The sequence below is a fragment of the Pseudopodoces humilis genome, chromosome 4 (genome assembly GCF_049639895.1).
Source record: "Pseudopodoces humilis isolate 2021_Gansu_Grassland_sample_001 chromosome 4, ASM4963989v1, whole genome shotgun sequence".
Lineage (NCBI taxonomy): Eukaryota > Metazoa > Chordata > Aves > Passeriformes > Paridae > Pseudopodoces > Pseudopodoces humilis.
This window is the reverse complement of record NC_142203.1, coordinates 22,049,206-22,064,281: the sequence shown is the minus strand read 5'-3', so window position 1 is coordinate 22,064,281 and position 15,076 is coordinate 22,049,206. Positions and strand designations below refer to the sequence as shown.

The window sequence follows — 15,076 nt, the reverse complement described above, 5'->3', positions numbered from 1 at the left end:
AGGTCTGAAATGCTCTGCAATGGAGTTTTCAAGTCAACAAAAAGAACCTTTCAGTATTTTTTAACTGAATCTGAAACTTCATGAAACAATGTCCCAAAATTAGATCAACTTAAAAGAAAATAGTAAAAAAATTTTGTTCATACCCACTGTCCAGTCAGAAAAGATTATTTACTTATTTAAACTTTACCATAAAGAATTTTGTATCAATGCTAATTGAAGTAATTAAAGGAAATCACAGTGGCCCATGAAGAAATGACACCTTGAGCCAGATTTTCTGTATTGACAGTTTCTCCTCTGCAGTGTAACTAACTACAGAAATAGCTCATTTGTCCTCATTTTTTGCAGTTGCAGTTGAACTGTTCCCCCAAAAAGAGCAAAAAAAATGCAAAATAATAACATGTACTTTTCTTCTTTTTATTTCTGATGAGCTTACTCATAAAGCAACTACACATTATTCATTACATTATCCCATTCACTGTTTTCTTAACTCCACCCTGCTAAAAACTAAGACAGCTAAGGAGTATAGGATTGGATTTGAATTTCTTAAGAATAAAATCATAACAGATATGGTTTTACTTATGTTTTTCAGGAAGTATTGGTAGTTAAAATATTTTTAAAGAGAATTGCATTCTGAAGAATACTGAAATATGGGTCAAAGTGCTTCTCAGATCTCCAGATTATTTCCTTAAATGGAAAACAAATCTCTAGTCCAGTTTCATAAATGCCATAATTCATTTTTAAGATCTGGATTCCTGAAAATACTGGAATGTTGAAGTTCATCAAGTCTTCATGTCTCACAGCCAAGGAGCACTTTAACCAATCTTATCTCCAGGAATCAGGACTGCTCTCTTTGTAAAAAGTTCAAGAATAAATAAAAGGCAAGTATGTTTTCTTGACCTCAGCCAAGAGAGAAATATTAGCTCTACATATTAACTCTGGTTAGAGACATATGCACATAGAGACGCTACATATATATAGAGCACTTCAGAAGGTCTACAACTCTCTGTTTTATATTAGAGCCTTGCTAGTCACAAGAAGAATTTCTTCAGGTCACCCAGACCACATGAAATGAGTTAGTACCCTGAAACTAATAGAAAAAATGGGCCTCCTTCAAAATCTCTCCCTATAAGCAAATTATTGCAGTGAAGACTAGCGGCAGCTACCAAGTCTCATGCTGGGGTGTGGGTGCCACTTCACAGTGAATTCTGTAAATGATGCTTGTTATCTTGTTGGACTGATGATATCAGCAAATGTTGAGATTTCTTCATCCCAAGGGGGTTAGAAAATATCTATTTCATTGAACTCTAAAAGGCAGACCTGTCAAAGGGCATGTCCCTGGGGCAGACAGCCTGGATGGCAATAACATCCAGTGTCAGCTTACTGGGACAAGGATATGACCTAACTCCAAATGAGCAGGTGGCTAGATCAAATTCTTTCCCATTACCAATTCACAGGAAATAAGCTCTGTAAAAACTTCTCCTCCAATAGTATATCATATCAAATGTATTTGTAACAAATACTGATATGACCCAAAGCAGATGCAGCTGCTTTGATAGCCAGTTAGATAAGGTCCCTCCAGTGCCACCCTTTAATGTTCAAAATAAGACCCCAACTACCTGTTTACTTGGTCCATCTATGAAATGGCTTACTGAACTCAGATACAGTAAAAACTGTGGAAGAGGGAGTTTTCAAGTTATTTATATCTTATTTAAAATACACAAACTAAATTATATTTTTGTATTGCTTTGTGGTAACAGTCCAAGATTGGACAGTGGATGAAAAAAACCAAAACCAAACAAACACCATCCAGAAACCACAATGCTCCATCATCTTCCACACTTACCTTCACCTTCTGGTACACTCAAGCAAATACATTTATCTACAGTCACTACTATGAGGAGTCACAGCCTTTCAGGCCAGATACTTTTGGCAGCCCTTCTCAAATTATAGGCGCCTTATACAACCAACTGCTTAAAATCCTTATGCTTCTTCTTTCCTTCATCACCCAGCTCCTCATGAAGCTCATCAAGAGAAGGTATTTCTAACCATAAATAAATACTAAGTTCAAATCTTATTGCAGACTAAAACTGCTATAAAGAGAGATTTTTGTCAGCAATAATGTAACCCAGTGATTTATTTTACAAATTTAAAATCAAAACCACCTGGATTCTTATCTCTCCTCTACAGCAAACTAAAAGCTCAGATATATAAGCAACTATAGCTACCTAGTTGATGGACATGACAAGGTAATAAAAGCTGGTTTAGTGCTCTTCTACTGGCATTAACAGGTGTTTTGAGATTTACAGAAGACTGAGGGGAGACCTCATTTTCAACATCCTCATGAGAGGAAGAGGAGGGACAGGCACTGATCTCTTCTCTGTGGTGCCCAGTGACAGCACCCAAGGGAATGGCCTGAAGCTGTGTCAGGGCAGGCTTAGGTTGTACTTCACCCAGAGGGTGTTTGGGCACTGAACAGGCTCTCCAGGGAAGTGGTCACAGCACCAGCCCAACAGCACAAGAAGTGCTTGGACAATGCTCTCAGGCACATGGACACTTTTGGGCTGTCCTGTGCAGGCCAGGAGTTGGACTCAATGATCCTTGTGGGTCCCTTCCAATTCCATTTATTCTGTGATTTTATGATTGTCTTATTTAGCAAAGACTAAATCAACTCAGCTTAAGTCCTTTATGCTGTAGTCCAAGATCATGCACAGAGACATTTACCATGATAAGCAGAGTAGCAATAGCTTATTTTTTCATACTAATTTGCTTGAATGTTTGGGGCCCCCATCTGTCATTCACTTATCTTTGCATCTGTTTCCTCATTAATAAATTAAACATAATCCTTCTTTCCTTTTGTCAGTCAGTTGATTGTTCTCAGTATTCACAAGGTCTCTGTAAATATTATTATACATGCAGTTGAATTACTAAGCATATTAGTGCTTCTAGTCAATTGTTTCACAGCATAAAAAAGTTGCACATTCCAGTCAGACTTGTAAAATATGAAAGTCTTACTTAAAAAACAGTGTAAGATAAATCATTCTTTCAAAATTCCATGAAAAATGGTCTATTATAACAAGAAAAAGTCCTGACCCAACCTTTCAAAAACAAAAGTAAAATAAGCAGTCTTATGACAATTAGCTGGCAGTGGCTACTGATACATTAAAAAAAACTACTCTTTGTAGCTCACAATTTAATAATAATTTATTTGTAATTTTGCTACTGTTCATAAAGAAATAATGAAATGCTTGTGAGCTCCTGTCCATCCACTCCAAGAAACAAACAACCTGCGCTGAAAGGATTTAAAAGGGCGGTTTCATCATGAAAAGGTCACAAAGAAGTAACAAGGTCCTGGCAACTGCAGCACCTTCTGTCTTAGGGGAATGTGTTGCTTTCTTTACTGCTTAGTAGGGTGATTCTACTACTTTCATTTCATGTCAATATGTTTATGTGTATTTAATTATAGACAACTACTTTATTAAAAATATATTAAGAATCCAACATGGTTAGACCATGTCAGGTAGAGGACTGTATTTGATGGCCATTGGCATGGCATGCTAAAACAAATTCACTGAACATTACATCTATGTAATAGCTCCATATTTGCATATGGTTCTGCTGGTTTTATACAAAACAAGTAATGACTGGCATGATTTCCTACAAGTTGATCTGCTACACAAATGTCTGGCTACAAGAACCACTGCTGACTAGTGACAGTAACAGCCAAACAGCTCCTACAGATTAACTGTCACTAGTACCACCTGAAAATGTGTTTGCAATATTTTATATACATAATGTTAAATAAAAACAAGATTGTGTCTTCTGAAATTGTAGTATATTTCTACACTGTACTTTGGTAAATGCTTGGCACTATTAAAAACATCTCAAAACTGAAGCTATGAACTTTTCATTGTCTAGAATCAGGCTCTAATTATCTTAAAAGTTAAAATTTCACCGATGATTAATTCTGCTTTCTATTACTGGAAACAAATTTATAATTTTGACAAAAGTATTAACAACTTTTCTCCTTGTTTAAATTAGTATGCACATCAGTATGGTTATAACTTACAGGCTTGTCATATTTTAAAGAGATGATGCCCAGCAGTCCCTTCCAACTTAAACTATTGCATGTTCCTATGACAGCCAACAGCAATAGAATACAGGAAGAGTTAATTAAATGTGCAAGGCTGCAAAAGAACAAGAGTTGACTAACTCTTCCAGTAGGGGGAGATGTTATTTTACAGTTTATCAGCAATTAAAAAGGGATAGCCAAATTACCTCTCTATCCTTTTAATGAAATCAACTGCTTAAGACAAATTGGTACATGTGCCTTAGTAGTGCTTATGTCCAAAAGAAAGTTGTGTGGAAATAAGAAAAAACAAAAATTTACTCCAAGTGGCTGATGTGAGTAAAAATAGAAGACTGTTACTCTTGCCTTCCTCCCAAAAGAGTTATGTTTTGACACATTATTTCTATGATCCCCTTCAGTAAAACAGCACTTGCATTAGTGCAGCTGAAAGTGCAGCGAACTGGGAACAGGTTTAGAGTAACACCTTCATCGGGCTTTGCCCCTAGAGAAATAGCTGTGAACCTACACCACAGGGCATTTTTTAAAGCAATCATGGTGACAAAAGAAATTCCATTTATTAAAAGTGAATGGGATTTATTCCTGATATATTAAGATGTCTATACAACTGCATCATTCCTTTCATTGTCTTTATCAAAATCATGACCCATCTAGGTAGAACCTAAGACTTAAAATGCAAATATCCAAACTAACTGAGATTAATACGAGATGACAGGTGCCTATTTCAGCTAGACTAACAATTCATATATGGGCATGTATAGCAGAGTGATATGAAGTTGATGAGCTGATGCTTCCCTAGTCTGTCTAAATACAGGTGAGCTAAATTAAGCCTCCTTATATTTTTTTCTGCAAAATTTTTGATTGGTATAGTCAGAAAAAGTTTGGAAAGAATAACATTATTTTTCCCATTTTAGGCAGATGAAAATGAAGGTTCACCAAAGTCAATGAACAGCCTTTGGAAAAATCAGAAAAAAAATGCAAAACAGTCAGGCTTTCCAGCTGGTAGTCCTGCTAAGTGAACAGAAATCACTGCTGCTGGTAAGTACCCAGTTCACTTCCCACCTCTAAAACTGCCTATCAGTAAAATGCCACACTTCATACTTTCTAATGCTCTAGAAACAGATGCAGCTATTACTTTCATCAGGCTTCAAGGAGACACACCTGCAAGTACAATTCCAAGCCTTGTCGACGCTGCTCCAGGACCTTGGGGACCCAGTTTCTCACATGCTTTGAAGGGATTTCTGGTGTTCTTATGAACTTCTTGAGCTGAAAGACAAAAAAACAAACAAACAAACAAACAAACAAACAAACAAGATAGAAACAAAGTACAATAATGTCACTTTAAAATAAACAAGTTTATTTAACAATGTAAAAAACCTAGGTATTAAGGACAACACCATAGAAATAAAGTTACAATTGTCTCCCTGAAATAGTAGCAGATGTCACACCTACAGAGCATGGTTTAAAATCTTCACATCCAGTTCCCCGGGATGTGAAAGAGGAACCCTAATAACAATTTCTTGTTGACTAACAGCCTGAAAATAAAATGGCAACCACTACATGAGAATACTTGGAATTGGAGTTTCCCACAAGTCTACTTGGGACAATATGTTACATCACCACCATGACATAACCAGAAATTATCTTGCTAAGTGCAGTGAACACACCATGATAGTTTCTAACTCCAGATTTAGGCACTTACGAACAAGGTGTGAAAAGTGCAGGGAGTACTAACCATTTCTCTAGAGAGACAGCAATCAAGAGAGCAAAATATCCATTTTCTCAAAGTGTACCAACAGATTGACAGTATGTGTTTGCTATCTTACACAGAGATTAGCAAGATTGTCACTGATTATATTTCAAAGAGAGGTCCATAACTATTCCTCTAAAGATTCCCACAGGAAAGCTTATACATGTATCTACACAGATCTATAAATAATGTCTGTATATATATATATATATATATATAAACACACACACATATACATTTTTTTATATATATGCATACATATGGTTGCATATAGATAGACACAAACATGCAACCTGACAACACAAAAATTTTCTTGCTGGATCAACGTATTTTTTTAAACCCAAAAAATACTAATGTTTTCCTCAAAACTACAGGGCACAAATAATAACTGAAATAGACTCCACAGCATTTTAATAGAAGGTGGCATTATTTCTATTGGATATTGCCTCTGAGTAAATCTGAAGCAAAGAATGCAAGGAAAGAAACTCAAAATTGACTTTGACATGCATACCCATGGGAGACTGAGTATTTACATTTCATCTTTGAGCTTGCTGAGATGTCACTATAGGAAAAAGCAGTGGCAACATATCAAAGTCTCTGCAATCACAAGTATCGAAACTGCAGCCGGGAAACCTCAATTGCTCTGGAAACATTTTGCAACTTCCTTATTTCTTAACAGTGCTAAATTACAATTAAATGTGAAATGAGAAAAACAACACTCCAAAATAAAACTCCAAACCCAGCAACGTTTACTGACTGATCTTAAAAACAGAATACAACCCCCCATTTCTCCCTCTAAATTGATTGAGGATGTGGAAGAAACTGCGGTCACTGCTGTTGTGAACTATGACAGCACTTGCAGGTGAGCAACAAATGAGGAGGATGCTCCAGATGAGTGCAGACAAATCTGAAACTATGCAAGCGTCCACCAAGACCTAGCTGCTTACAAGATAAATACCCTGTGGCTGGTAACTCAGCTGATGATTAACAATCCTTTTGTGTTCTGCGGCCCCATTACATATAAAACATCCAAAACCCAACTACTTAATGTGCTGGCATAGATACTGGTTGTAAGTATAAAGCCAGCACTATACAGACATAAAAAAGATATCTCAAAAGTTGACTTTCTTATGCTTAAAAGAACACAGTCCTATATTTTGCTACAAATAATTATAACAATGTCAAGGAATATTAAGCAAAACCAGATATGCATTAGCTGTATTCCTTCAGACTTGTCCCTACCCAAAACAAAACATATTTATCTGAGGTCTATAATTGCCCACAGGACCTTTCTGTCTGTAATACTGACCTAACACCTATTGACATACTGTAGTCTTTATTTCCAGAAAGACTTAAAGGTGGCTCACATTATCAAGTAAAAGTTATATGTCCAATTGTGAGAACACAATATGATTTACAGTATACACTAGTTATATTAAAATTACAGACAATTTGCAAAACAAACCTGTTTTAAAAATGTTTTAAACTTCAGATTTTTGCAAATTTCACTGCAGTAGTTTTAATACTGTGACCTTCTAGCATTATTGTCCCTAAAAATAACTACCAATATCTAATAATGAACAGGAAAAGAAGTATAAAAAGATATTTGGGAATAAATATGAACAAATGGTCGTATTTTTAACTATGGTATACAGCTAGAAATAATTTAATTCTTGCTAAAAAAACTTTCCACATGAGTATAATAACACTTTTGTTCAGACTTATATATAATACTGTAATGTGAATGGTGCATAGCCTGACAGGAAAGGTTTGTTGTTCATAATCAGGGAAAAGCATAATGGCCTATGCAAACTATTTCATAGAAGCCAACATCTGTGGGTGGTTTCTGCCAAAAGAAAAACCTGTACTCTTGGTGTAACATGGCAGTCTTGAAAATATTTTAAACCTTTTCCACTACAGCCAGATGGTACAGGATTTACTCTTTTACAAACTGGAATCTATGACATATCAAACTCAAGACAGAGGAAAATCCAGACATGTTCTTAGAAACAGCTCTGTTTAAAAAATATAATTAATCAAAACATTGATTGGCATTCTGATGAATGAATAACATCTTCTTTGAGCAACAAAGTCCTCCTTCCTCCACACAATGCCAGTGAGGCATGCTGTTCTCCAATGAAAGGCACAATCTCCTTATCAGCCTCTATGCCCATTTTCTACTACAGGTGTTCTCTACAGAAGCTTTGTTTCTCCTACGCACTACAGACATCTCCAACACTAAGGGCACCTTGAATATGCGGCAAGTCTAAAGAGACCTTTCCAACTGCCAGGTACTCACAGCAATTTAGAATGAAACATACATCTTAAATTAAAGGGGAAGAGAGGAACAGAAGATAAATACCGTATTGGCATGCTGATAGCAAACTGATGCAAATGCTTTCTCTAGGACTTCTGTAACACTGAAAGAACTAAGACAGGTTCAGAGCACAAACTGTTCAACAATACTAAACAAAATTTTACAGCTTCAAAAAGTTAAGACTTATTAAAAAGGTATATTATTGCCAAAATATGCTAAATGTTTTGCATCTGTGCAGGGAACAAATAAGAAAAAAGTCATTATCCATTTCCAGAGTACAATGTACAGACAGCGAGTGAATGAGAAAATTAAACAAATTGAAACAGGGTGCAAAGTGCCTGGTTAGAATATCTGTTTCTCAGGTTTGTTCATTTTGCTACTATTTCTGCAGAGACAGAAAGGGGTTATCATTTATGGTTTTCTGGTGTTCTAAGAAATCTCTGCAAAAGGAGTTATTGCAGTAAAAGTGGTGTACAAGAAGACAAATGTGAGAGTGAGACTGCAGTCATCCATGACTTTTATGTTTTATTGTGCAGCTCGAGAAACTACAGTGAAGTTCGACCTGCTGTCCTGTCTGTCGGGACAGCTGGGAGAAGGCCTGTTGTGTGATGCGGACGCTCCACCAGTTCTGCTACCTGTCCATCCTGCGTTGGACTGAGAACAAACCTGAGCACCCCTTCTGCAAGAGGAGGATACTGTCAGTCTTGCAATTGTTGCAGTTGGATGATGACTGCTTGGAGTATGTCACCACACCCCACTACGACATGAATCATCCACAAGGTGGGAGTGGCTCTGGGACATCCAGCTGCCCAGAACCTCCATCATTCTGGAGCACAACAAAGGTGGGCTTCAAGGAGTGCTCAGGGGTCCTGTGGGTGGCATCCAGCCTCCATGCTCGTTGAATTGCTTTCAGAACCATGCAGCGTTCCTCCATACACTGCAACCCTGGATCCGTCAGGAGGTGGAGATATTTGGCAACTGCGTTGGATGAGCCATGGTGGAAGACACCATCACAACCATCCCAACCAAACACAGGATGGATGCAGAGCTGCTGGACTGGATGCTGGGGGTGTCCCTCCAAAACTGCACAGTAAGATTGATGCAGCAGTGTGCATGTGCTGCTGTGCAATGCAGCAGCAGAAAGGCCACCTCCTCCACTGCTGCTGGTGAGGATCCCATCAACCTCCCCTCAGCTCCCATTGCCATTCTACAGAGCAAGAAGAGCCCCAGGCTGAGTCAGGTAAGGCTGTGCCCAGGGTTGTCACTTCCAGATGGCAGTAAATTCTCCTCTGAATGGTCACAGCAACTCCTGAAGAGAAGGAAGAGACCCCCAAGGCCTCTCCAGCAAACAAGAGCCCAGCACCATGTAAGTGATGTCAGAAGGTGCCTTGGAATATGGCTAAAGCAGCAATCAGCTGTGGCATTTGCCAGCCCTCAAAAGCTTCCAGCCTCAACTATTGAAATTAAATGCACAAACCTACAGGAAAAGTCTCAGTGTTGTTAACAGTACAGATTCTATCCTCACCCCTTTTCACTTTTTTGCTAGGTAGGATGGAATGCTAATGCTGGTGGGTCTTTCTACTTGTGCCAGATACTGTTTCATTGATCCTCTAAAGGCAAGTTCTGTCCAGCTCCATGCCTGCATCTTTGCAGCTGGTCCTGGGACAGGTGTTTCTATTCCGGGGTCTCCAGAGCCAGGCCCTGACCCACTGCTCATCGCCTCAGGCCTGGCTCCTCTTCTCTGTACCTTCTGCCCCATGTCTCTGGGCTCTGCTCTCCTACCAGCCTGCACTGCCTGGTGCAGCCTCGCTATGGTGGTGCCCAAATCTCTCCTCTTGCCTGGAGCAACAATTTGGTGCTGCTCTCACATCAGAGTCATACTCTGCCGCAGCAGGAGCCCAAGAAGGAGAAGGACAAAGTCCTGCCCCTGTGAAGGAACAGCCGCGGACGGGGCAGCTGCCCAGATGGTGAGCAGCCTAGGAAAAGCTTCTGCCCACAACCACTGGCCTTCTCCTCCCTCTTCCAGATCCAGCCTTGGTGTCGGCTTTTCTTCTCCTCTGCTTGCAAATGACCTACCTGCAGGTGCTCAGCAGATAGATGCCAAGTGGCCAAGGACACTGAGTTTGCTTTGTTTGGAGAAAAGTATGATGAGGGGCGATCATATTGCTTCCTATGGAGGGGAAATGGAGTGGGAGGTGCTGATCATTTCTCCCTGGGATCCAGCAACAGGACATCTGGGAATGGTTCACAGCTGTGCCAGGTGAGGTTCAGAGTGAAGATCAGGAAGCACTTCTTTACCAAGAGGGTGATCAAACACTAAAACAGGCTTCTGGAAGAGGTGGTGGATGTCCCAAGCCTGTCAGGGACATTTGAACAATACCCTTAATATAATGCTGTACTTTCTGGTCATCCCTGCATTGCTTAGGCAGTTGGACTGTATAATTGTTGTACATCTTTTCCAACTGAAAATATTCAATTATATTTCTAATTCTAATTCTGTACGACATTGCATTATACAATACTATACTATTCTAACAATAGGATCCTACCTGCTTGGATAGGGCACATTTTAAGGATGTAAATCCTGATTTTTCCCTCTTACTGTTTCCTTAGCCTATTTCATTGTATAAACTCTATTCATCTGCTTTACCTTCAACTGCAGAATTATTCTCATTTGTAAAACAAGGTACTCATATATTGCAAGGCTTAGTGGTGGGTGAGTGAGTTATTTTGCTGTTTCTGACACTGTTGCTTATTTAGTTCCATATTTAATATGAACACAAGAATGACAACATGAGACACATCCGTATTAAAACAATAAACAAGGAAATAAGTATTAATAAGAGGCAGATGATACCACTACTGAAGCAAAAATCAAATAAGCAAGAAGCACTAGCACATCTTAATTATAGCTCAGTAAAGTAAATGGTTCTTGTCTTTGGACTTTTGATGGGTCAATAGTTGTCTTTTGCTCGGACAAGTTTGCTAAAACCTATGCACCTTAAAAGCCTGGCAAATTCATCCTCTGTAGCACCAGGCTAGTTTCTTTCCTGAGCTAATTCAGGACAACCAGCAAACATACTGGTGGAAATAAACTCCTCTGATGTTGCACTGACAGGAGGTGTAAATACCCATGCTGGTCTCTGTTGTTTGCAGAGGAAGCTTTTCCATAATGAAGGCAAGCAGCATCAGTCAAAGTTTCTGATTGTGCCCACACTCCACTGCCACTCAGACCTACGAACCAAGAGGTGTTTAGTTAATCCAGATCCTAGGACTGAAGCTCTTCATTACAGCCCCACTGTCGGTAACGGGCTGCAATGCTCCTCCAGAATTCTCCTTCACAATACTTGGCCTCCATAAAGTAGAAAAGTAAAGCTTGCCTTTCAGCAGCACAACAGCACAGCAGTATTCAGTTCAGCTTGGAGAGAAAAAATCATACTTTTCCTTTAACACTGGTCAAAACAATTTAAAGATTTATTAGTGGATAACCAGCCTTGAAAATACCGAGTTCCCTTCTATATGTTACTAAGATGATTCAGTAGACAAGCTTAGCAGATATTTTATATTACATTAATTGAGGTAGTTTATTCAATCATTTTCATGTCTGGTTTCTTCAAGTACAAAAGTTGTTTCCTCATATTTGCATATGGCAGGTAAGCAATAAAATATATAAAATAAACAAATTATTTGCCTGATTGGGGAAAGTACCACTCTACTTATTTGTGGTTGGAATGTGACTTTACAAAACAACAAAAATATACTGCAGATAGGCATTTTAGCTATACAGCATGCAAACAATAATCAAAAAGAAATGGAGACTTAGTGACATGTAAGAAAGCATCACTCCCTTCTGCAAAACAGAGAAGAAATTGAGATAGTTAGGAATTAATTTCCAGAGGCATGGATCACAGGATGTATTTAAGATAAACCATGTATAGTTACAATTACAAGAGAGAGGAAAACATCACTGAGGCAAAATAAAGCCACAGATTATAAAGAAAAGGATCAGTACCTTTTTATGAAGTGCATGGAATTCACTATACCTCTTCTCCACAAAATGTTTCCTTCCACTCATCAGCACTTCTATTTTAAAGACCTGAAAATTATAAATAATAAAAAAGAGGGTAATGTTACTTGCATAAAACAGTTCAGTGACATGGCTGTGACAGTCACATTTTACCACAGTCATTCTTCTGAGTAGTCCCAAAAAACCCAGTGTGCCTCATGAGTTGCAGAAGTACAAGAGTGATTAATGGTAAATATGGCTGAATCTTCTTTTAACATGTTTGTTCAACAAACATATGAAAAAAACAGATTAAGCATGGACTATATGCTTTACATTAAAAACTAAGCATTAAAATATCTCCTTTCAGAAAGAGGCAACATACATTAAACCAATAAAAAATATAAAAAGGAATGATAGGAACAGAAAAAAATAGGGAGAAAGAAAAATAGAGATTAACTCTTTTCCCCTTCTTACAGTACAGCATACTAATACATTCATACATGTTGAATAAGAGCTGGATAATATATGCATTATGTTAGCACGAAAATAGAGAAATAAATGCAAATACTGTATTTGAGGCTAATTTCCTCCTAACCTACAAATTCATCTCTAGTCTCAACTGAACTTGTGCTGTGTATACTCTAGGAAAAAACAAAATAAAATGCACACATGGCAAATGCTTGTTTTCTTTGTATGATACATGTGACAGCTTTTGTTGCTGCCTCAGGAAGGTTGAAAGGCCAGGAGAAGCAACTCTCTGGATCCACTAATTAGTAGTCACTAACATGACATTTTCTTGATTCTCAGGTCAGCAGGTCAGTTTTGAGGGCAAGTGATGAGAAATATTTTGAGGTACTCAAGAAAATATGGTCTATTAAATGAAGACAAAATCAGCAGACCTGTAATACAGAAAAAGTGACTATTCTATCTATGAGTTCTTTGTTTTCTGTTTAGCCCAGAAAATTTTGGAAATAATTATTTTCAGGACGATGAGAAACAATGTTCAGCACAGATGAGCACATAGAGACCCACCACTTAGCTAAATAAAATGTTCTTTGAAATAAATTTGTGAGCAGTGTTTATGCCTGAATGCAGAAAAAAGGGTTTTCTGTCACAACATGCCCAGCTAGCATTAATCAGAGCAAACACTGGCATACCATACTGGATAAACTCTATTGTTCACTAGAACCTGCCTTTCAAACAGGTCAAAATGCTATGGCTTTCACTGGCTAGCCAAACAATATTAAAAACAGACAGCATTTTATCTAATCCAGATTGAAATGCTTTTACCTTTGTTTGAAAGCAGTATGGATAGGACCATAATCATTTCACACCAACATTTACATTACCAAAATTCATTTGGGTTGCTGTAATAACCTGTGCTACATTTTGCATCTTTGAATAGGACTATGTCTGTGTCCTAACAGTACACACAGATGACCTTCTTTGGTTGCACTGCTTTTTTTTCTCCTCCTATCTATTTGGACTACTTTGAAAGAACAGCCAGTGGCTATTAAACAATTTTCCTCTACACATGAAAAAAACTCTAAGGCACCCCTACAACTTATTTTATTAAGTTCAGAGTTGTAAAGAGAATCCTGTGCAAAGGAAAACCAATGCAGACATTTTTCTCTAGTTAAGACTTAACATGATAATTAAATGAGCAGAAAATATTATTTGCATTTCATATTCTACACATAATATGAAATAAATAGTTCTGCATGAAACAATTTTTTTGGATTGCACAGGAACAAAGGAGTTTTAAGGATAACTTGTCAGAAAAAATTGAGAACAAAATATGAAAGTAGTTAAGTGAAAAGTCATCATGAGTCTCTAGCTAGGGTGTTGCAATAGTTTTGTATTTATTTGCTATTAAATCTCCAGGAATTATGAAGAACTCAAAACACACACTTTCATCTCAGTCAGCTAAGAGCTACTCATCACTTTAAATTTAGCACTTCTGTTGGCTACAGGGTTTGCCAAGCAATTTGGAGAAGTCTAAGAGGCTCCTGCTTCAGCTATAAGCACTCCCTTGGCAGGTAACTTTCTTGTGAATCACAGGTTGGCATGTGCAGTTCCATTTTGATTTTATTCATATGTGCATCTTCAGAGAAATATCTGTCCCTCTGAAATCTAAAAACCCATGTTTTCATAAAGGAGAATATCTGGATCATGCAAAAGGAAATATAAATCCCTATGTGGGCCTTCTTTTCAAAGCATGTATCTATTTTGTTCTATGTTTCATCACAAGTTAAGGAACCACATAAATGGTTTCAGTACACCAAAAACATTTATTCTTCCTCCTGTTTTAAAAACAGTTTCATAATTTTTGCTAACATCATGATATTGAACAATATATTTGAGAGTTACTTCCACAGAAGGTGCAAGAGAGAAGTGCAGCTTGGCATGCAAAATAATATTATTTCAAAATAGAGAAAATGCCACCCATATACCTTCAACTCCTTGGATGTAGAGGTTTTAACTTGCCCCTCTCTATCCAGAGGCCTCAGATCCAGCTTTAGGAGACACTTCAAATTTACAAAACCAGCAATAACTCTGCTATGCTTGAAGTTGAATATCTGTGCAAATTATGTTTCTAATCTACTCACTGTGGCACCTATACTTTGGAAATATAAAGCAATTTATGATAAATGAGTGGACAACCCAGAAATATTTTTACTTAATTTAAATCTAAATATTAAACTGATTTACAAAGTAACTTGCAAAGCAGAAATTCAAGAAATAACACGATTGTGTTAATAAACTTGTATCATTACATTTCTTTATTTTGATTGCATGAATTCCAGGTTTGCCTACTCATAATTTACCAGAGCAGAATTCACATTAGCAAATTAAAAGCATATAAATTAGTTTCTATGCCACTGTTTCATACAATGGTATAGTTTTTGTGTGAAAGAC

At 37.7% G+C, this 15,076-nt stretch overlaps 1 protein-coding gene across 2 annotated transcripts in view; it reads right to left on the bottom strand.

The window, feature by feature from the left end:
• Positions 1–15,076, bottom strand: part of SNX24 (sorting nexin 24) — a 91,374-nt gene that overhangs the window by 30,648 nt on the left and 45,650 nt on the right. Inside the window, exons 2-3 of one of the 2 annotated variants that reach the window (XM_005528119.2) lie at positions 12,164–12,247; positions 5,246–5,350 (exon numbers count right to left, since the gene is read on the bottom strand). In XM_005528119.2, coding sequence (XP_005528176.1) covers positions 5,246–5,350; positions 12,164–12,247 — 189 coding nt within the window. The remainder of the gene's footprint in view (positions 1–5,245; positions 5,351–12,163; positions 12,248–15,076) is intronic. The other variant, XM_088054231.1, reaches the window with a different exon arrangement.